The 22,515-nt window shown below is 33.6% G+C and overlaps 1 protein-coding gene across 1 annotated transcript in view; it reads left to right on the forward strand.

Annotated features, from left to right (window-relative positions):
* The window catches only part of LOC111052333 (zwei Ig domain protein zig-8), a 740,160-nt gene that overhangs the window by 684,083 nt on the left and 33,562 nt on the right, over positions 1 to 22,515 (forward strand). Inside the window, exon 6 of the mRNA XM_039435799.1 lies at positions 3,321 to 3,489. Within this exon, the coding sequence (XP_039291733.1) occupies positions 3,321 to 3,489 (169 nt within the window). The remainder of the gene's footprint in view (positions 1 to 3,320; positions 3,490 to 22,515) is intronic.

Here is a 22,515-nt window from a genome sequence, read left to right on the forward strand (position 1 = left end):
TAGTAGTTAACAGAACCAAAATGCAAAGAGTATAAAAAAACCCACCAGTCACTGGTGGTAGGGCTGTGGTTGGGTGCAAAGTAAATTCTGTTATTATTGTAAATGGAAATAAATGCGAAATATCTCCACTTTCGAGGTGAATTTCATTTCAAAGACTGGAGAGATATCGTCTATTTTTCTTTCAAATAGTCTCCAATTTATCATAAGAGACAATACAGTAAGTTAATATTCTTTGACATTCAATATTTCGATTTCCGTTAATTGAATCAAGCGACTACAATGTAATTGAAGGTATTTAAGTGCTCTCTGATTAATATATAGATCTACTGGGTAGATTAATTGACTCAGTATGTAATTAATAACTTGATTGTCGAATTCTGGAAATTACTACTTATCACAATTTCCGAAAAACTACTTTATGGGTTGTGATGAAACTTCTTATTTCTTATACATAGAAACATTAAAAATAAAAAACAACAGCTTTCTAAGATCCTAGATGTTTACCAATAATGCAGCTATCTTGTGGATTTAATAACTTTAACTTCAAGAAACTTTCAGGACTGTTTTCAGAGACAAATATTGTTGAAGCGTTTGAGTTATATAAACTGTGATGAGCTTCTAGCAAATAATGTGATACAAATAAGATACTTTTTTCTCCTCTCAATACTCTCAATATTATTATGATAGTTTTTGTGATTTGTTGATACACAAAATTAACGATGCATTTACTCCGCATATGCTGGAAGTTTAGGTGTGATTGATTAATACAGTACCGTATCAATAATGAAATCAAATATTGGGCTTATCGAGAAGTAATGACAATCGTTCAAGTATTTAGTCTGAATCGTATCTGAAAATGACTCTTCAACATCAGTAGCAAGTTCTATTTGCACAAAAGAGGAAAATCTATACAGGTTTATTTCAACATGAAATTCAATATTGTGTCATCCAATAAAGTATGTAATGAAAACATTTGGGGTATGTTGGGTATGCTCTGTAGATGTGAGATTCTCTAAAATTATAATTAGTAGATAACCCGTGTTCCGCAATGGCGGTCTAATTAAAAACTTGACCCACTGAAATATTCAAGAATTCAAAATAGGCCTAAAACCATCCTCGGTCAATTAAGAATCAATATGCAAAATATTTCAAGTCAATCAGCTCAGTAGTTCTGGTGTGATGATACGTCATTCGTGAATTTCCTGTCACCTACGTCTGTCTATTAGCCAATATTATATCCTTAATTAGGCTATATTATAGATAACTCTAAAACATCAACACAGACAAATTATTATCGTGATTCACATGATACGGAAGATAATTGAATGAAGATCTAGAACTTACATGGGTTGTAGGCCTACATTATTTTGCTGTAAACTTACTATATTCTTGATACATACTATACATTAGGATAGGAAGATAGTTATGAGAGTTTCAGCAGCAAATCTTCCAAAAACTAGTGTGACAACCTCTTTCATCTACAAAAAGTGTTACAAAACTGTAGTGTGTTCTGTAAAATGTTATTGCCTTTATATTATATTTGCGACACGTTTCCTACAATCAAACTTCTATATTATGCATTTATAATATTTCAAACGTTAATTCATTCTTCAGAAGTTCATATTTCTTAACATTTATTATGTTTCTATAAGAGAAACTATGGAATATTATAGAAACTTATAGAAGATTAGAAAAATCTATGTAATACAGGTATGACTCATCCAATTCAGGTATTAACGGTTGATATAAGTGAACAGTTCACTCACAACTCAGATTACGTAGTGACAGTGGACTCTATACTAAATAGGCTATGTATCGTTCATGTACTAGGCTATAGCCTACTTCAAATTATGGAACAGTACTGCGATGTACTAGAAACTCGAAACGGAGAAGCAGTATTAGGCTACAGTTTAGAATTTAGTTTTTCAGTAGGCTACCTGCCAGCAAAGACAAGAAGATTCTCAGCCAAAAATCCAATTGTATTGATATTATCTGAAAATGTTGAACAATATCTACATGGTATATCATTCAATACTGTGACAATGTTGTCTAGATATTATTAAATATTGCTTAGCAATATTATTATAATTTTAAATTTAATATTGTAAAATAATGTTGTATTGATATTATCTCAATATTGCCAAACATTATTTACATGATATATTATTCAATATTGCGACAATGTTGTATAGATATTATTTAATATTGCTGAACAATGTTTACATAATATATGATTTAATATTGCAAGAATATTATCCAATATTGTGCCAATGTTGTATTGATATCATCTGAAAATGTTGAACAATATCTACATGGTATATCATTCAATACTGTGACAATGTTGTATAGATATTATTAAATATTGCTTAGCAATATTTAGGTAATTTTAAATTTAATATTGTAATAATGTTGTATTGATATTATCTCAATATTGCCAAACATTATTTACATGATATATTATTCAATATTGCGACAATGTTGTATAGATATTATTTAATATTGCTGAACAATGTTTACATAATATATGATTTGATATTGCAAAAATATTATGACAATACTGCTACAATATTATAATGACAATATTTTTAACAATGTTGCTGAATGTTGTGGCAATAATGAGACAATATTTTTTTGCTACTTGGGTTAGCTCAATATTTTCAATTTATACTTTCCACTTTAAAAAAAGTTCTTTTCGATGTTAAAAAGTTCAAACATATACAACACCAAAACAAAACACAAAACCACTCAGCAAATTATAGAAAATATTAAATTGCTGATGATGACATGCATGTATGCCATGCCGGCTAGTTTGTCCATATTTTCTAGTAATTTCGTTGTATTCTTGCAGGTTATTACTCATTTACTCGGACAAATATTCATGTTATATTATCATGTAGGCTAATATTCCCTATGTTAATGGTATTTCATGTATGCCATGCATTTTCAACCGTTAGTGGACAGCCTTATATCAACTAATCAAACAAAAAATTGTGGAAATGAATGAATGATGAGTTCTTTGAATTCTTTATTTTGCAGAAAAATTAGTTTAATATTATAAAAAGATAAATGAAGTCAAAAAACACTCAACTCACATAGGCTACGTTCTAACAAATTGATAAAAACAATATAAAAAACTTGAACTGCAGTTTATTTTTCAAAAAACTCCAAAATAGTTCAACAACTAAAGTTTAAAAAAAAATAAAGGAACTTCAAGATTTGTATATTGTTTTATCAATTTCTCATTGACAAATAAAGTTCTATACAAGTTATTTATATGAATGAAGATTTAATATACCAATCTATCATGTGATGGATTTCAGATAATCAATTTCGACTCGCCCAGGGGTGGCATCAGTCTGGTGACTGAGAAGGGTCTGGTGACCACCAGTCGGCTCCTGATTCAGAAGGCACTGCAGGCCGACTCTGGCGTCTACACCTGCGACCCCTCCAACGCGGACTCGGCTCGTATTCACGTGCACATACTCAACGGTAATACTTCTTCAATCGAAATCAATTTGAATTTAGATTGAATTAAATAATTCATACTATTGCTCATACAATCATGAAGTTACAACTGGAAGAAAGAAACAGACTAGGCCCAAAACTGCTCACCTCCTCAATTTCAAAAACAAAGAAACATTTCCATGAGGTTTTCCAGAGTATTCAAAATTCAAACTAATTTCCAAAAATGGAGCGACTGGGATTTTTCAATTTTGACCCAAAGCTGCTCCCCTTTTCAATTTTTTAAAGCACAGGAACATTTCCATAAGATTATCCAGAGAATTCAAAATTCAAACTCAATTTCCAATAATGAAGCAACCGGAGAATTTCAATTTTTCAAAACACAGGAACATTTTACAGAGAATTCAAAATTCAAGCTCAATTTCCGATAATGAAGCAGCTAGGGATTTTCAATTTTGAACCAAAACTGCTCTTCTCTTCAATATTTTCATAAGATTTTCCAGAGAATTTAGAATTCAGGTTCAATTTCAAAAAATGAAGCAACTAGGAACCCAAGTTTCACTCCCAGTATGGGGCTCCCTATTATTGGGCTCTCAGTGGGGCTCCCCACTCCCATATAGCAGTGTAGGAACCAAAATTGTTCTATGGAACTTTATTCTTGTTTCTTTAAAAGTGACACTTGACTATAATTATTAAATATTGTACTTGATCCTCACTGAGAAATGGAATGTCATACTTCCAACCAGTCTCTCATGCATGGAGTGAGAATGTGAATAACACTGTATTGAGAGAGATTTATCCATGTATGATGAGAACACGAAGATATTGTCTGATATCAAGGATTTATATTGAAAAAATGACAAGCACGGGTGTCATGTTTTGACTATCTGAACTTCGAATTGCAATTTTTAAATTGGCCAAACTGTTATTTTTCGACAGTTGTCAACTATAATGTGATCCAAAATTTGCAATGTTCAGATTTGTCTCATTGTCATTTTTCGACAGGTTTTATCTTTCGTATGAACTATTTGAACTACGAATTGCAATGTACAGATTGCTCACACTGAAGATGAAACTATAACTGACAGAGTTTGTTCGTAATTTCTTAAGAGTTAATCCCTGATATCAGACAATATCGTTGTGTCATCATAATGAAAGCAGTGTCATCAGCAGCTTCTCTTTGTCCCAGATACACAATAACGGCCAGCAACGGTCACAGTTATCACATAGTTATTCAAAAGTATTCTTTGAGTAGTCTATCCATGGTGAGGTCCACGTTATAATGGCAGTGTGTGATTTGCAATGGTGTTGATATCCTTGTGTATCATTCAACAAAGCAAATGGCACTATCTCTTTCACGCATTGCAAGGTTGCCACATCGTTTATCAACAATGTAGAAATTCAACGGATTGACAAAATAGGGTTGAGGCTTAGGTTTTATTTAGGTTATATTTATTTAATAATGTTTCATGAGGATAGGTTGGGTTTTTGCTTTGAAATTGCAATATGCTAGAAGGGGCTAGGGTCCAGGAAGTGTCATGCTGTTTGTTGTTTCAAAGGTGAAAAGATAGGTTAGGGGGTTGGGAGTTTGCTTTGAAATCCAAAGTATTGAATGTGGAAGAGTTGGGGGTTAGGTTTTTTTAAGTTATATTTAATAATGTTTCATAAGGCTAGGTTAGGTTTTTGCTTTAAAATTGCAATATGCTAGAAGGGGGTAGGGTCCAGGTAAAGTTATGTTTATTGTTGTTTCAAAGGTGAAAGGATAGGTTAGGGGGTTGGGAGTTTGTTTTGAAATCCAAAGTATTGAATGTGAAAGGGTTAGGGGTTGGTTTTTTTTTCAAGTTATATTTATTAATGTTCCATAAGGCTGGGTTAGGTTTTTGCTTTAAAATTGCAATAAGCTAGGAAGGACTAGGGTACAGGTAGAATTATTGTTTTTGATATTTCAAAGGTGAAAAGATAGGTTAGGGGATTGAGATTTTGCTTTGAAATTGCAATATGCTGGAAGAGATTACGGGTTTCTACAAAGATTTATGTTTATCAATGTTTTTAATATAGAAGGGGAGGTTACGGGGTTGAGTTTTGACTTTTAAATGACAATATGCTGACTATGTTGTAGTGTTTTTTAACATTAGTTGAATAACAACAGTTATATTTTTTATATTTTATTGATTATATTATTGAAAATTACTCTTTCTTTTATTAAATGAAATGATGATGATATGTTGAATATCGAATCTAATTCAATTATGAATCATCATTGGGTAATAATATCAACATTAAAATGGAATGACGGCTCCAGTTACGGTGCTCGGTAACCATCATCATAAAGAACGTTACATTCAAAGAACTGACTGAATGGAACGGGAAAAAGCCGTTACTAACGCATGCGCGATACGGTACTGTCTGAGACCGAGAGTGGTTTGTTTTTGCTCACACTCACCCTCATGGCTCCCTGGACTATAAAGAGTTGGTTTTGACAATGCTCTTTCGATATTTATCAATTTCAAATCTTTCTCAACGTGTTTTATGTTATTATAAACTGTTTTATAGTATATAATAACATAATACATGGAGGGGATTCCAAAAAAACATACTTCAAATTTATTGTTAGAGTTTATCATTTCTATGGGATAAGATGATCTACTCATGAGTGGAATGAATATACCTCCTTTATTTGACTCATTTTTCGACATCTAGATAGAATGAAAAGATGATGGAAGTTTAAATCAGAAGATGGAATAAAAAATAGGAAGATAATACCTATATATTGAAATTAGTCAACGTTCATTCTGTCATCCTCAAACTGTTCAAGGACTCAAACTGTTCAAGGACTCAAACTGTTCAAGGACTCAAACTGTTCAAGGGCTCAAACTGTTCAAGGACTCAAACTGTTCAAGGGCTCAAACTGTTCAAGGACTCAAACTGTTCAAGATTGTCCAGAGGACGACTACTCGCATGTTAATTTATCCTTAGTTTAACGGAAAATTGGAGAAAAATTTATAGAGCTTAAAAGTAGTGTGTATAGAGAATGTCTCAATATCTAGGGAGTTATGCAATGGATGGTCGATAAAGTAGACACTTTGAACATTTCTAAAAAGACCATGCAGTGTGAATAAAGAATGTTATGATTTCTAGGGTAGAAATTCTGAAAATGTCTCCTGAAGTTGGAACACGAAAGGATATTTCAGATTTCAGAGAAGACTTTTATGATTAAAATCCTCTATCCAATAAATAAATAATTGAATGATACTTATAAAATAGCATTGTTTAATGAGTATATATTTATCAATATTCCCTTCTCTTGAAATCCTATTATATCAAGCGAGCAATTCCTGTATATCTGTATATATTTGTATATTTGGTTATTTATGTCTAACGGATCTCGAAAACGGCTCTAACGATTCTCACGAAATTTGGAACATAGTAGGATTATGATATAAAAATTCGATTGCAATAGGTATCATCCCTGGGGGAACTCACTGAAGGACATAAAAAGGGTAATAAATATCCATCCTTGGAAAAACAGGTCATAATTGAGTCGTCTGTCGATAACAGAAGATGCGTGTGCCTGTGTGGGAGATCAGCTGTGTAATCAATCAGCTTACCGTATCTCGCGAGAAATATTATCTAGAAATTTTAATACACTCGATCAAAAAAATCTGATTTGTTGACATGACATGGTATATCATAATATTCAAATTTAATCATTATTTTAAAGTTTTAAGTGATTAGTGAGTGTTATTTTGTTATTTAATTAGGTTCGTAAACAATCTAAATCAGAATCTTTCTATTTTCAAATTCATGTGTACTGAAAATTGGACCTGAATTCAAGTGTGAGAAACATAACCTATCTTTTGGATCATTTATAGTGAATAAATTAAATTTCGGGGGAGAAACAGTTTTTGGATGTGCCTGTTAGTCCTTCCTCAATCATTTTGAAGAATTGTGTTCTGTTTATCAATAAACAAATGACGAGCGAAGCTGGGTGCCCCTATATTTAATATGAAATGGGAAATTGAAAATTTAGTGTGTGTGTGTGTGTGTGTGTGTGTGTGTGTGTGTGTGTTTGTGTGTGTTTGCGCGTGTGCGTGTGTGTGTGTGTGTGCTGGCTGAGATCTTAGAATAGTTGACTTGAGATGCGCGTGAACTCACTAGAGACAGGTGATGAATTTTCAAAACGGCAAGGAAAGTTATGTGAGTGTGCCACACCAGATTTTTTACATTTGTCAACTCAACTATTTGGTTTATACTTTTTATTCATAGAAGAGGAAAACATAGAAGAGGCCATGGAGAGAAGGGGCATCCAACAAGACGTATGGAGAGATAGAGGCAGATGGCGTGTTGAGTGCGGGAAACGGCCGGGAAGGCTGTAAAAACCCGCGTATTAGGTATTAGGTTTAGGCTTTTTATTCACTATTTACATGTGCTATCATTTATTTGCCCAACATAATCGGTTTTAGCGGCACTTTTCTCACACATTTTTCAAACATTGTTTTTTTTCAACAGATTAAATTTCCCTCTGCACCACAATATTTCATAGAACTTGTTGTTATAGCTTATATAGCAATAAGCTTAGCATTTGTCACCCTGTCACCATTGGTTCTAAATCCACCTTATTCCGGTTTTTTAGTATTATCATATTTTATATGACGCATCCCGCAAATATAAGCTAACTGACTAGTTTGAGCAGAGCGTCCACAACACCTCCTCGGTTCTGGAGTCAGATGATCGGTAATCTTTTCTGCAATAACAGACTTAGGTTGGTTCTCCACTTGGCATGCCGATAGATCATGTTACACAACTGATCTCGATGCACTTAGGCTCTGCAAAGAAAACGCAAAGGGTAAAAAATGATTACCTTCGACATGAATATAGTAATCAATATTGATATAAGTTACATTCAATACGGTATACAGGAGAAGTGTTAACTCAACAGTACAAATTACCGTACTTCTGTAATTTGCTAATAGCGCGGCAAGAGACCTGTCGACCAGGAGATTTCAGGGCGAGTGAAGAACCCATTGTATTCCATCAGTAAGTTCTTAATGTTGGACAACACACTGGTGAGCACTTATTCTTGACTTTCTGTTGTTTTGACCAGCTATAAGGTATTAGCTTTCTTGCTTTTTGCGTTTTTTGACGTGTCCTTGTGGTTTTGTGATCACATTATTATAATACTAAATACTTCCAATACGGTAGGCCTAATATTTTGTGGAAGAATAGGTACTTGCAAACATGTCTCCAACAAAACTGATAGTGAATTATTTTGTTCGAGTTGTTAATATGGTTTTGGAGGAACCAATTTAACAGAAGTATCACAAATACAACAACAATTCATCCTAGAAGTACCATGGTAGAAATGAGGGCTGTTCCATATATTGAGATTTCAGATTAATCATGTTTGAATAGTGACTGATTATGAAATTGAATATCCTTGTTCAATGAATTATAATTGACCGAGCGAAGTGAGGTCTACGATTCAAGTAGACGGGTTTGCATTTCTCTTAATGTTTATATTTATGTTCCGCATTAACGGCGAAACGCGGCAATAGATTTTCATGAAATTTGACAGGTATGTTCTTCTTTGAATTTCAAGTAGATGTATATATATACGGTTTTTTAATATTTTTAATTTTAAGGATAATACAAAAGGAAAAGGAGTCTCATTCGAACGCCAATATTACCGTAAAAATCAGACTATAGTATTATTCATCATAAATAAGCTGTCGGGTGGATTATAAATTACATGCAATAACGCATGCAATTGATATCTCAATGTAACTTTGTGAAAAATCAGTTATCATATATGGACTATTAATTGCAAGCACGAGTCATGCAATTGATAACTGGAGGTAAGGAAGCATATTATTTTCTCCACACTTTTTTATGCTTTCAACTCGGTAAGCTTTTGATGATAGTAGCATAGTTGTTTACAACAAGTTTTGTCATTAATAGAAATTATTGTCGATACAACAACAAAAACAGCCATTATTTGTTCAGACACCGATATCTCGCCGACACGTCATGACAGGACATATATTCACTCTGCTGGACAGTATAAGAGAAGGCTGTGGTTTTCAATTGCGCGAAGTCTACTGTTCACAGAACTACTAGTATTTTTGATTCAATTTTTCATTCTCAGATGAAAAAATTATTTGCCCCTGATGCTTCATATGTTGCCGTAAAACATAAAGACATAGTGATTAGTGATGAGTTAACAACATTATATAAAAATATGAAGAGCACTTATCATTCTAGAAAATATATTCCTATTCAAATTTAAAGGGATGCACTCCCGGCCCAATCAGACTTTTCACTTGAGTTTTTCAGTTTTATTCAGCTGACATAGACAATAACTTACATGACATTTATAGTTTTCATCGATGTACCTAGAATACTATTGTATCGTGGGGTAAGATGCGTATTTGTTTCAATAAAATCAAGTAATTTGCGATATTTTCCGCATTTTGAGTCTCGACAGTTTTTCGATAAAAAACAGTAATGCAAGATGGAATTTAGGCAACACAGCTTATAAAGAATGTGATTCTCTTCAATTTGAGACCAATCGCATTGAAAATGCTAGAAATTTTCAATATTCGAATAAAATTTTGAATATGCGAGATTGTGAAAAAGACGAAAATATCGCAAATTTCTCGCATTTTCAAAGTTGCGCATCTTGTAGCACACTCCAGATAAAAAAAAGTAGTCAAGTTTGTAAATAATTCTCTCATCTTTTTGCTCCTATGAATCATACTTCTGATTTTTATACCTCCTAAAGTTACAGCCAATTGAAAAAATGATGATTTTTATTTTCTCATTTTTTCTGCTATTTTACTTTCATTCAAGAGTATCAAAAACGAGTACGATACATGATAGAAACTTGTGATTGGTCTCAAATGAGAGAGAATTACATGCTCTATAAGTTGCGTTCCCTTAAATCCATTTTGCATCACTATTTATCAACGAAAAACTTCTGTGAAAATGAGGAATATATCGCAAATTTCTTGATTCTTTGAAACAAACGTATCTTTCACTTCAAGGTTATAGTTTTACAAAAATCATATACCTCACATGAAAGAGGAGATTCCGTTCTTCGAATCAAGACCAAGTACCATTTTTTATCATCTCGGGTTACCGAAATACACAGTTTTGAATATAGAAATTGGCCATTTTTTGTGTATGTAAATATGGACTAAAATACACTCAAAGAGGATTTTTCAAATTTCTCTTGTTATTCATGATTCTGAACCGCCTTGACGAGCTGAGAAGAATGAGCTGTAGTACGAGCAGGTCTGATCATTCTGACAAACGTTATGAGTGTTTAAAGTTTTGATCCTTGACGTATCCTTATGCGTCATCCCTTCACTAGGAAATATGAGATTGAATGTATCTAACGCGTGATTCTCATAGAACATAACCCTCGTAAGATGATTTCAGTCGGAATATGTATTTCTTGGTAGGAAGGCCTTGAAAATGTACCGGTATTATAATGAGAAATTGTATTTTGGCTGTAGAACATGATTTTCTATTTTTGGGTGTATTCTCCCTCACCACTCCACTATATCCGAGACTTTCTAAGGAATCCTATTGAAAATTAATTTTTCTTTCACGTTATGTGTGGTTTTTTATCATTACTAGAAAAATAGCCAAGTTGTATAGGGTAGAATTGGTAGGTTCGCATAATTTTGAAACACCTTAAAAAAATATCCCTTTTTTGAAAACTCGTAGCTCCGGAACCAAACATGATAAAATCCTGCGCAACCACTCAATTTATTCGAAATATTGTATTATTTTTAATTTTGTAGAGAATGATTTTTCTCCAAAAACTTGAAGTTTTCGAGATTGAATGGAAAAGTTTGGACATTTTTCAATTTTTCCATTTTATCTCGTGAACCTTGAGTTTCTCAAGAAAAATCATTACTTGAAGTCCTCAAAAAGTAATGAAACCTGATTTCAAATGGGAATTTCAAACTCATTATTCGGAGAATAGTTTTAGCAAACGAATAGGATAAAAGCTCAACCTCACATGTGTGATGAACAGTGTAAGAGTCAGGCTCAATTTTTCTCAATTATATCGGGTATTCAAATTGGAATCAATAATAATAATATTACAATTATTTACTAAAGTTTTCACATACCAGCAGAGAGCAAAGAACCAGTGAAATAAACAGAACGGCACGAGCTTCCATGATTGTTGCTGTGTTATCTATTGATCTTTAGGAATGAACCCAACAAGTTGGCAACATTCAGCTTTATAAGAGCCACAAACATAATTTTTATGTTTGGTGAATAGAAAACAGATGTTGAAAATCCATTCTATTGATTATAAAGAATTTATTTCTAAAAGTCGGTTATCTTTCCCATTATTATCATTCATAGCGATTGTTTGAATTTTCCACAAAAGAATATTCACACAGAAACTCTTTTGAAACATATGTCATACTAATAGTAGTTTCGTGAACAGTAGACCTCGCGCAGCTATAGCCTCCTCTAATACTGTCCATCAGAGTAAATTCGGTCCTGTTCTATAGTGTCAGTGAGATATCGGTGTGTGAGCAATATCGCTTGGGTTGTTGTGTCAACAATGCTATTAAACTGCTGTATGGTAAGCTACTATCATCAAAAGCTCACAGAGTTGAAAGCATAAAAAAGTTGGGAGAAAATACCATGCTACTTCGAGTTATCAATTGCATGCAATTATTAATAGTCCACACGACGGCTGATTTTTCAGCTGATATTATTAATATTGCATGCGTCATTGCATGCAATTAATAATCCACTCGTCAGCTGATTATGATCATTATTCAATGGCGTTCTAAAAGGACTCCTTTTCTTCTTGTATTATCCTTAAAATGAAAATTTCAAAAACCGTATAATGTACATTGATGCGAAATCCAAAAAGGAACCCGTCAAATTCCATGAAAATCTATGACGCAATGCAATATATATCTCAAAATATAAAGCAATGACGCAGTCCAGTCAAATGTCCAGACAAAATTAAAGAGAATGAGATCTCCAATAAATTGAGTGGTCGCGCAGGATTCTATAATTATTGATTATGGAGCTACAAATTTTCAAAAAGGGATATTTTTTAAGGGGTTTTCAAAATTATGCAAACCTACCACCTCTACCCTATACAACTTTAATATTTTTCTAGTATAGATGAAAAACCACACATCAAGTGGAAAAACAATTCATTATGAACAGGATTCCTTAGGAGTTTTCGAATCTAGTAGCGCTGGGAGGGGGAATACACCCAAAAATAGGAACTCATTTTACAAAATCATGTCCTACAGCCAAAATACAAATTTTTGATTATAATACCTTTTCAAGGCCTTCTTGACAAAAAAATACATATTTCGTCTGAAATCATCTCATGGGGGTCAAGGATCAAAACTTTTGACAGATGATAAGATCTCCTCTTATCACAGTTCATTCTTCTCAGCTCGTCAAGGCGGTTCAAAATCATGTATCATAACTGGAATTTGATGAAAAAATAGAAAATACTTCTTTTAGAGTTAATTTCTATATTCAAAACTGTGTATCTCGGTAACCCGGAATGATAAAAAATGGTACTTGGTCTTGATTTGAAGAACAGAATCTCCTCTACCAAGTGAGGTGAATGAATTCTGTATAAAAATGATCGTGAGGTGAGATACGTTTGATTCAAAAAATCAAGAGATTTGCGATATTTTCCTCATTTTCACAGTCTCGACAGTTTTTAGATAATAAACAGTCATGCAAGATAAGTTTAAAGCAACGTAGCTCATAGAACATGTGATTCTCTTTCATTTGAGACCAATCGCAAGTTTCTATCCTGTAGCCTATCTTACTCGTTTTGGAGACTCTTGAATAAAAGTGAAATCGCAGAAAGAATGAGAAAATGAAAATAATCATATTTCCAATTAGCTGTAACTTTCGAACGGTATTGGAATCAGAAAAATGATTCATGGGTGCAGAAAGAGGGAATAATTGTCTATAACCTTGACTACTTTTTCGATTTCTTATCTGAAGAGTTTCACAAGATACGCAACTATGGATATGCGAGACTGTGGAAATGATTAACGTATCAAACATTTTTCGCATAATTTTTCAAAGTTGAAAGATCTAATTACAAATTAGAATAAATAACTAGAAAAGCAACTTTCGGTTGTATACAAAGTAGTATATTATACTTATGTATCTATGATACCAGGTGTTTGAATTACCAACGTATGAATAAATAATAAATGCACTCAGTAGTAAAATTCAACATTCAAGTTAGGGAACATACTAATTAAAAATACCAGCGGATAGCCCGGTGATCCATTGAAGAAAAGAGAGAAAGATATTTGAGAGATAAAAGAGTAAAAAATATACAGGAAGCTGAGATGCAGGAGAAAAAAGGAGAAGAAAAACACCTGTGGGATTGATATTAGTGTGTGCGTCTGTGTGTGTGTGTGTGTGTGTGTGTGTGTGTGTGTGTGTGGTGTGTGTGTGTGTGTGTGTGTGTGTGTGTGTGTGTGTATGTGTGTGTGTGTGTGTGTGTGTGTGTGTGTATGTGTGTGTGTGTGTGTGTGTGTGTGTGTGTGTGTGTGTGTGTGTGTGTGTGTGTGTGTGTGTGTGTGTGTGTGTGTGTGTGTGTGTGTGTGTGTGTGTGTGTGTGTGTGTGTGTGTGTGTGTGTGTGTGTGTGTGTGTGTGTGTGTGTGTGTGTGTGTGTGTGTGTGTGTGTGTGTGTGTGTGTGTGTGTGTGTGTGTGTGTGTGTGTGTGTCTGTGTGTGTTTTTTCTCGAAAACGGCTTCAAAGATTTTGATCAAATTCATACCTAAACATTGATAAGCTCCTTCAACTGCCACAAGTCCCATAGCCTATCTGTAAAAATTTCAGGAGCTGCGCCTCACCTATGCAAAGTTTGATTTTAGATTACCAATTATCAGGCTTCATGTACAGTTTAAACAAAAAATTCCAAGTGGAAAAAATTGATCATGAAAATCTCTACAATTAATTATTATTAAAATTTTCACCTAGAATTGAAAATAAGCACGATGTTCGAGAAAATAAGATTATTAAATTGCAAACTGTTGATTTTATTAAATCATTCACTATGAAGAGATAGCAGACTTCGTGTGTCTGCAGCGTTATTGTCCTGTCACCAGCTGGCTTAGATCTTAAATAGTAGTCTTGAGATGCGCGGGAAAATTAGCGTCAGTTGATCAATTTTCATAACGGCAAGGAAAGTTGTGTGAGTGCGCCACACCAGATTTTTTCTCATTGTCAACAAAAATCAGTGGGAACTGAGTGGGAGAATAAAATATTATGATTTGATCCACTCTGAGAAATAAATAAATGGATTAAGGTGGCTAGAATACCGCATGCATTGTTAATCAGTTCTGATGAATTAATATCATCATGGTTTTATTATGATGCGTTTGGTATGAAGGCGATAAGATTAAAATATTCCGAAATGAAATTATTCTCCCTCTACTTTTCCGAGAATCCTGTGTTACATCGTACAGATTTGGAAAGGTAGAAACCACATTGAAATAACCCCAGACCAATGAGTAGAATAATTCTATGAATCTCTCCATTGGTTGATTGGATCTCAATAATTATAACCGATACAGTATAATCATTACGAAAATTCCACTGGAATTCGAATTTTAACAATGAAAGAACCAGCTCTGAATGGATGATGTAATTTGCATTATTGTGGTTAAGGGATTGGAGATGTGAGTAGATTTGATGGATTCAAATGAATTCAATTTTTTTAATCTGATTTTGAATGTGCTGTGAGTGTGTCTACATTTTCCTTAATCAATTCTGACTGATTATCATCAGATGAAAATTGATAATTATAAAAATTGTCGACAGTTCTATGTTGAAAACTCTGTTTATCGGGCGATACTTGAACACGCTTGCAGCATTAAATCTCTTTTTAGAAAAGAGATGGAACTTTGTTGATACAGAGAAATTTATTTATGGCAAGGAATATTTTCTGAATTTTTGTATAGCAAGCATAGATCGAGTCATCATTTAAAATGATCACCACTGCTGGAGTACAGCTATGAATGCTCAAGAGAATTGCAAATGACAGGCTTGGAAAAGAGATAGAGAGTCTGATCTTTCTATTGACATGTTTGCTGTACCTAGTTGTTTAAGGCTGTGCAAAGGATAAAAATAAACTTTCTACTGGTGATATTTCTCAAAGTTTTTCGATTTGTATATCATCGAGCTATCAAAATGAAAAAGTTTCCTCAAGAAAACTTTTTTTTCCGATCATTACTTTTTGAGATATGAGCGCCTAAAATTTGAATCTTTGGGACAGAATATTTCAAGTTCGGTAAGAGATGAATCCATGAGATTTTGAGGAAGATTCCTTATGGTATTGTTGATCCAGTGAATTGAGACTTTTCTAAAAATATCAATTTTTGAGAAAGTTATTCAATTTACCAAATATTACGGAAAATAACTCAACTAAAAGTTTTTACTTGTAATTTTTAGTAAATTGAATAAATTTCTTAGAAATTGATATTCTCATAAAGTTTTGTTTTACTATATCAACAATACCATGGAGAATCTATCCTCTGAATCTCATGGATTTATCTCTTACCGAACTTGAAATGTTCTGTCCCAAAAATTCAAACTTTAGGCGCTCATATCTCAAAAAGTAATGATCGGAAAAAAATTTATTCCCAAGAGAACTTTCCCATTTTGATAGCTTGATAGTATTCAAATTGTAAAACTTTGAGAAATATCACTAGTAGATACCGGTATTTTTTTTAGCCTTTGCACAGCCTTACACTCACTGCCGGCGCACAAGTTTTCTTAATTAGTGGTGTGCCATTTTGTAAGTTAGAATATTTATTTTGTCAATCTGTATTATTTTATGGCAAAATTGATACATTTAAATTTGATAAGTTGGCGGTGATGTGGAGGAAGGGATAGATTCAGATAAATTCTTATTAGATAAGAATTCTTCATTACACTACATTACAATGTAATGTCATTACATTCTACAATATGTACTGGTTATTACACTGATTTACATTAAAATGACGGAATTGTTAAATTTTCAACGAATGAAACAAAGTACGAAAAATTAATCAATGAGAATAAAGATTGAATGTAATTCGAATAACATTAATATAATATTGTGATGTAGCTTCATCAGGGAGTTCTTGAGGGAGAGAGAGAGTTGAGAGATGGGAAGGAATGTTCAGTTCGATAGAGAAAGAGCGAGCATAGAAGAAAAGTGAATTGATACAAATACTTGGACAGTACCTTACTTTCATAAAATCGATTAGACGGAGGATTCCGTTGGAATTAAATAATTTTGGAACGATATGGCTAGCTATTAATACACACATCGATTTCTGCTCGTACGATTTTTTTGCCTTGTTTATGAATTTTATCAGATTAAACGGGAGTTGTTGACACACATTATCTGTTTGAAATAAACATCGAATTTATAAGGACGGCCAAATACCATACAAAAGAAATCGATGTTTGTGTGCGGGACCTAAGGCTAGCCCCAACGCATCGATTTTTGCTCCTACGATTTTTTGCTGTCCTTATGAACTCTATCACATTTAACCCATTCACTTACTTAATTATTTGAGAGAAAATCATCTCAAGTTGTGTGTTATCGCAGAATATAATTTATACATGATTGTAGTTACCAGTAAAAATTTTTTCTTCATTTTAGGGATGAAAATACGGGTGGCATTCCACCCTTAAAAATGAAAGAAAAATAATCAGTTTCAATGATTTCTTCAGGCGAATATCCTATACTATTGAACGAGCAATTTCTGTTTATATGTTTTTATGTTTATATATATATATATATATATATATATATATATATTATATATATATATATATTTGTATGTGACCTGATATCGAAAACGGCTCTAACGATTCTCACGAAATTTGGAACAAAGTAGGTTTATGATATGAATATTCGATTGTACTAGGTCTCAACCCTTGGATAACTCAATGGAGGACATTAAAAGGATAAATACGTCCTTGGGAAAACAGCTGGAAATTTTGTCGTCTGTCAATACCGTGGAAGTGAGTGAACGAGTGCATGTGTGTGGGATCATCCAGCTCACGAGAACGAAAATTCAGCAAGAGAAACTTATTTTCGTTTATTTCTCTTTCTTTAAGGAAACATGTTTTCTTCAGAAAGTCCGAAATAGTAACTAGATGCTGTTAGTGTAGAATAGTTCATAGTATATTAACACATATTGTAGCAAACATAGTATATCATTCTAAATAGAATTCTTAGTATATCTATTTGTAATTGATGATGTGTTTGTTTCTTGAAGTGTGAATAAATTGTTATTTTGATGAGTGATGGTAGCTAGATTTCTATTTGGACTGTAGTATAAATTTGGAAAGGGATAGTTTTGGGCATGTTGTGCCTCCTCATATAACTGTATGTAAAACTAATTGTACGACTGAGAAAATAAATAAATATAAACTATAAATTCAATCTTTCGTTATAAATTTCCTATGCTTCCACACTCCAGAGCAAAGCTCGGTCTCCCGATATTTATTTTCATATAGTACTGGATATCAGTAAAAATATTATCAAGTATATCAGTAAGAAAATCTCAAGCCTGGTATGCTCTAGAATCCGTTTGCCTAGAGACTAGAAATACGATCCGGTGTTAGTTAGTGTCGAATATTAAGCCACGGCAAAGGAAAGTAGGCTAAGGGTTGTTTCCACCCTTGAAGAATTTCAGTTTTTTTATGCGGATTATGATAAGTTATGTTAGTTCATAAGGACGGCAAAATATCGTACGAACAAAATTCGATAAGTGTGTAGCTAGCCTTATGCTTTCCAGGCTATCCCACATGGAATTGAACCTGTTTTATAGAACCACAGAATACAGCATTATAGAATATTATAGAAGTTTTCTCTGATAGAACGTACGATACCGGACGGAATCAATGAAATGTCAGTTGTAACAAGCAATCAGACACCGTTTTCAATCCATCCCGGTTTATGGCAACAATGGTGATTGTGTCAAATCTCATGAGTGAGATGCCATATATAACAGCTGATGTGTGTGCCTGAGATGAATGCCGGATAGGGATGCCTGTGCTCTGTAGCCTACTCTGCTCATATTGGGCGTGACAGTTGAACGACAAATACCTTGACAAGCGGCGCTGTCCCTTCTTCATCTGTCCCTCGATCCCTTTCTGGTTTGTGACAGAAATCTAGGGGTTTGTTGACAGGCTCTGTATCCGCGCATGTACAGGCATGCATTTTAGGTCAAGGGGATTTGGGAAATTGGTGGGGAATCTTGCAATAGCTACACTTTCTTCCCTTCACTCAGTCCTTCATCTCACTCACTCACCTGGCAACAATTTCACCAGTCATGAATCATTCTAGATGGTCAGAGCCGTTCAATGCTCACTCCTTTCCTACTTTAATCTCTCTCCCTCGTTTTCCTCTCTTTTTCTACCTGTCAAAATCGTTTCTCATACTAGAGATGTGTCACACATATTCCCGCACACAATCTTTCATCCCTGCTATTTGGACTTGGAATGATTGATTACACTTGTTCAATTCTATGATACAGATTTTGAATTACTTGTGCATTAGGAATGTGAGTGTAATGGAAATGAGAGTTTATAAGAATACGAGGATGTGACAGTTGGAAGATATTCAATAAATATATCTTTGATATCACAGTATACATTGTCATAAGGTGATTAGAGCAGAGCAGTGATTGAGTGAATCTAGCATCTATAGTGCAGTCAATAAGTGTACATATTAATTAAACAATAGCAGTAAGAGTTCCTCATGACAAATTCACTGTTCAATTTTTCAAGTAGTATTTTAGGATAAAAAATATTAGCTCATTATTCTTTGGACTAGATGGCTATAGTATTGACCAATAGAAAAAAAGGTAATTAGAATACAAGGTATGAGAATAGTGCACGCTCATCTCAATCTTGTGTTAATATTGTGGATAATTAATCAAAGTTGAGATTGAAAGCAATTGAATAACAATAAATATGATATTGTAATGAAAATACATACACCACGTAGGTGGTGTTTCAAGAAATAATCTCCAGTTGGAAATTAATGAGAAATATCACTAATTTTTATGCTAATTTGAGTCCCCATACACTAAGGAACTTGGATCGGCCAACTTGGTTCGAGGAACCAGGTTCGTGTATGATTTGCCCACACACTGTAGTGGGGAGAGCAAACAACCGTTCAGTGTCTTTCGGGGTCTAGAGATGAGCGTTTCAAAGTTTGCAGCTGCTGTGGAGAGAAAATATATTGAATATAAATATAAATGGAATATATCGCCCTGGCGGACGAACCGAACAAAGTTTTTAATCCAGATTGAAGACCAAGTTCGTCACGAATTCTGTTCGCGGTTCGCCAATTTTCCACATACACTGGGGAAGTTGGTTCGCAAGAGCCAAGTTCCCCAATCCAAGTTCCCTAGTGTATGGGAATAATCATATTTATGAATAATACTGTTATATTAAGCGAGCAATTTCTGTATATATTTGGTTATTTATTTATATTGTTCTTTATAGGGTAATATGGTTGTTTATATATTTATTTATGTCCAACGGATCTCGAAAACGGCTCCAACAATTTTCACGAAATTTGGAACATGATAGGTTTATGATATGAAAATTCGATTGCACCAGGTCACATCCCTGGAAAAACTCGCTGAAGGACATAGAAAGGATAATAATTATTTATCCTTGGAAAAACAGATGATAATTTCGTGGTCTGTTGATAACGGAAGGTGGGAGTGCCTGTGTGGGAGAAAGACAGAATAATGACCAGCAGTTTAATCAATCAGCGGATCTCACGAGAAATACTATCGAGGAATTTTAATCGACTTGATTTGTTGACATGTCATGGTATATCATTTTGAATTACAGTATAGCAAAGTTCTCAAAGTTGATCATTATTTTACAGTTTTAAGTGATTAGTGAGTGTTATTTTGTTATTCAACTTGGTTTGTAAACAATCTAAATTGGTACTTTTCCGTTTTTGAATGTTTGGACTGCTAATTGGACCTGAAATCAAGTGTATGGAACATAACCTACTTTTTGGACCATTTATAGTGTATAAATCAAAATTCGGGGAGGAAACAGTTTTGGGTTGTGCCTGTTATTCCTTCCCCAATAATTTTAAAGAATTGTGTTCTGTTTATCAATAAATAAATAACTAGCGAACCTTGGTGCCCCGATATTTATTGTTAAACGAAAATCCAAATTCTGTAATGGATCTTGTAATTCTATAAAGAAAATTTCCGCGTAGACTAGCACTCTAGAAATTAATAGAAACTCCTAATTTTCCTGATCAGTTTCAGTCAGGCTCCAACTGAAGGGGCTGGCTAAAACACTCTTGTAGACCAAAAGTGTATAATTTAGGCGTAAATATAGGTTTCTACTTCAGATTCAAAGCTTCCTAGAGAATATACATCCCTTTATGTGAGGGTGAGACTGCTATTTGGATACAGTCCAACTCCATGTCATCTAATCACTGTTTCAAAGCCTTTCTGAGCCACCTAGCGGCAGAAAGCGAAAACAGCTTTCAAGGGAAACTGACTATGATGAATTATTGTTCAGTTTAGATGAGTATTCATTGTAACATTGGGAGAGTCAAATGTTTCATATTATCTTGTTTTAATAAATGAAATATTATACTTTAGTACTGTGCCCGTCTTTATAAAAGAAATACGGAGGATATTTTGAAATAAAATTTAGAATTTCCAAATAGACCGATACATCTGGAAATTTCCTAAGTCAATACTCAATTCATGCAGGTTAACGGGTTGAAGTCAAAAAAATTTCAATTAATTATTGCAATGCCTGATTTTATGGGTCCTTTATCAATATACCATTACTAGCTTACAATACAGTACAGTTTTAGATAAATTTACATATAAACTAAGAAACTAATTATTGAACTGTATATGAAAAAGAATTGGAATAGCTATAGATAATATTGTTATACATCTAGATAAATTGGCGGAGCTTTGGACTATATCCTTCCCAGTCACACTCTACCAAATAGAAAGAGAGAGAGAGAGAGAGAGATTGATTGATTGATTGATTGATTATATGCCTTTATTAGGGCGGAATTAGGACTCCTGGTCCTCTCTGCCACACAACCCTTTACAAAAGAAGAAAAATTTATATAAGAACAGAAAAAAATAGATTACATATTATGTAATAAGATTACATAAGATTAATATATAAGTAAATAAAACTATTAATCAAAATACAATAACATAATAATAAAAGAGAATTTTAAACTTTATTCATTTATACAATTGGAAACAATATTTCAAATTCCACTAGATAAATCTATAGGAAAACCTATCAGAAATGAGATCTAATCAAGTTCATTCACTCACACATGCACACAAAACAACCCTAAAAATAAAGATTTTACAAAGTATAATAATTATCAAAACAATATATTAAGATGAAATATTTTTGTATCTCTAGTTGCATAAAAGGTGAAAATGAGTTAAATTCATGTAGATTTATACAATGTAAATAGACAATAAAAATAAAGCTAAACCCGACCCAAGCCTAATCTGCGCCACCAGATCCCAGCCAATTCAATACTGCCGCGCCAAACAGAGCTCGATCGCCAATATTCTTCACAGTTGGAGGCAACAGATTCCAGATCCGACAAGCTGATACATGGAATGATTTATTATACATAGATGTTCTATGATTGGAATAACCAATAGTTGGGAGCCCTGCCTGGTACCTCTCACACTACGATCTCCAATAAAAACAAATTTATGTGCCAAATAACCTGGGGTTTTTACATGCAAAAGGTCATGAAGCAGCATCAGAATGTGATACTCCCTCATTTTCTTGAGTTTTGGCACATGTAGTTGCTGGAAAAATGGGGTGATATGATCATCTCTTCTTAGATTGAAGATGAACCGGATGCAATAGTTCTGAGCCCTCTGCAGTCGCTCAGACAAGGCCACAGTCATGTCATTGATCACAATGTCACCGTAAGAGAAGTATGGGAAAATTAATGACTTAACCAGCATCAC

Source organism: Nilaparvata lugens, chromosome 9 (genome assembly GCF_014356525.2).
Source record: "Nilaparvata lugens isolate BPH chromosome 9, ASM1435652v1, whole genome shotgun sequence".
NCBI lineage: Eukaryota > Metazoa > Arthropoda > Insecta > Hemiptera > Delphacidae > Nilaparvata > Nilaparvata lugens.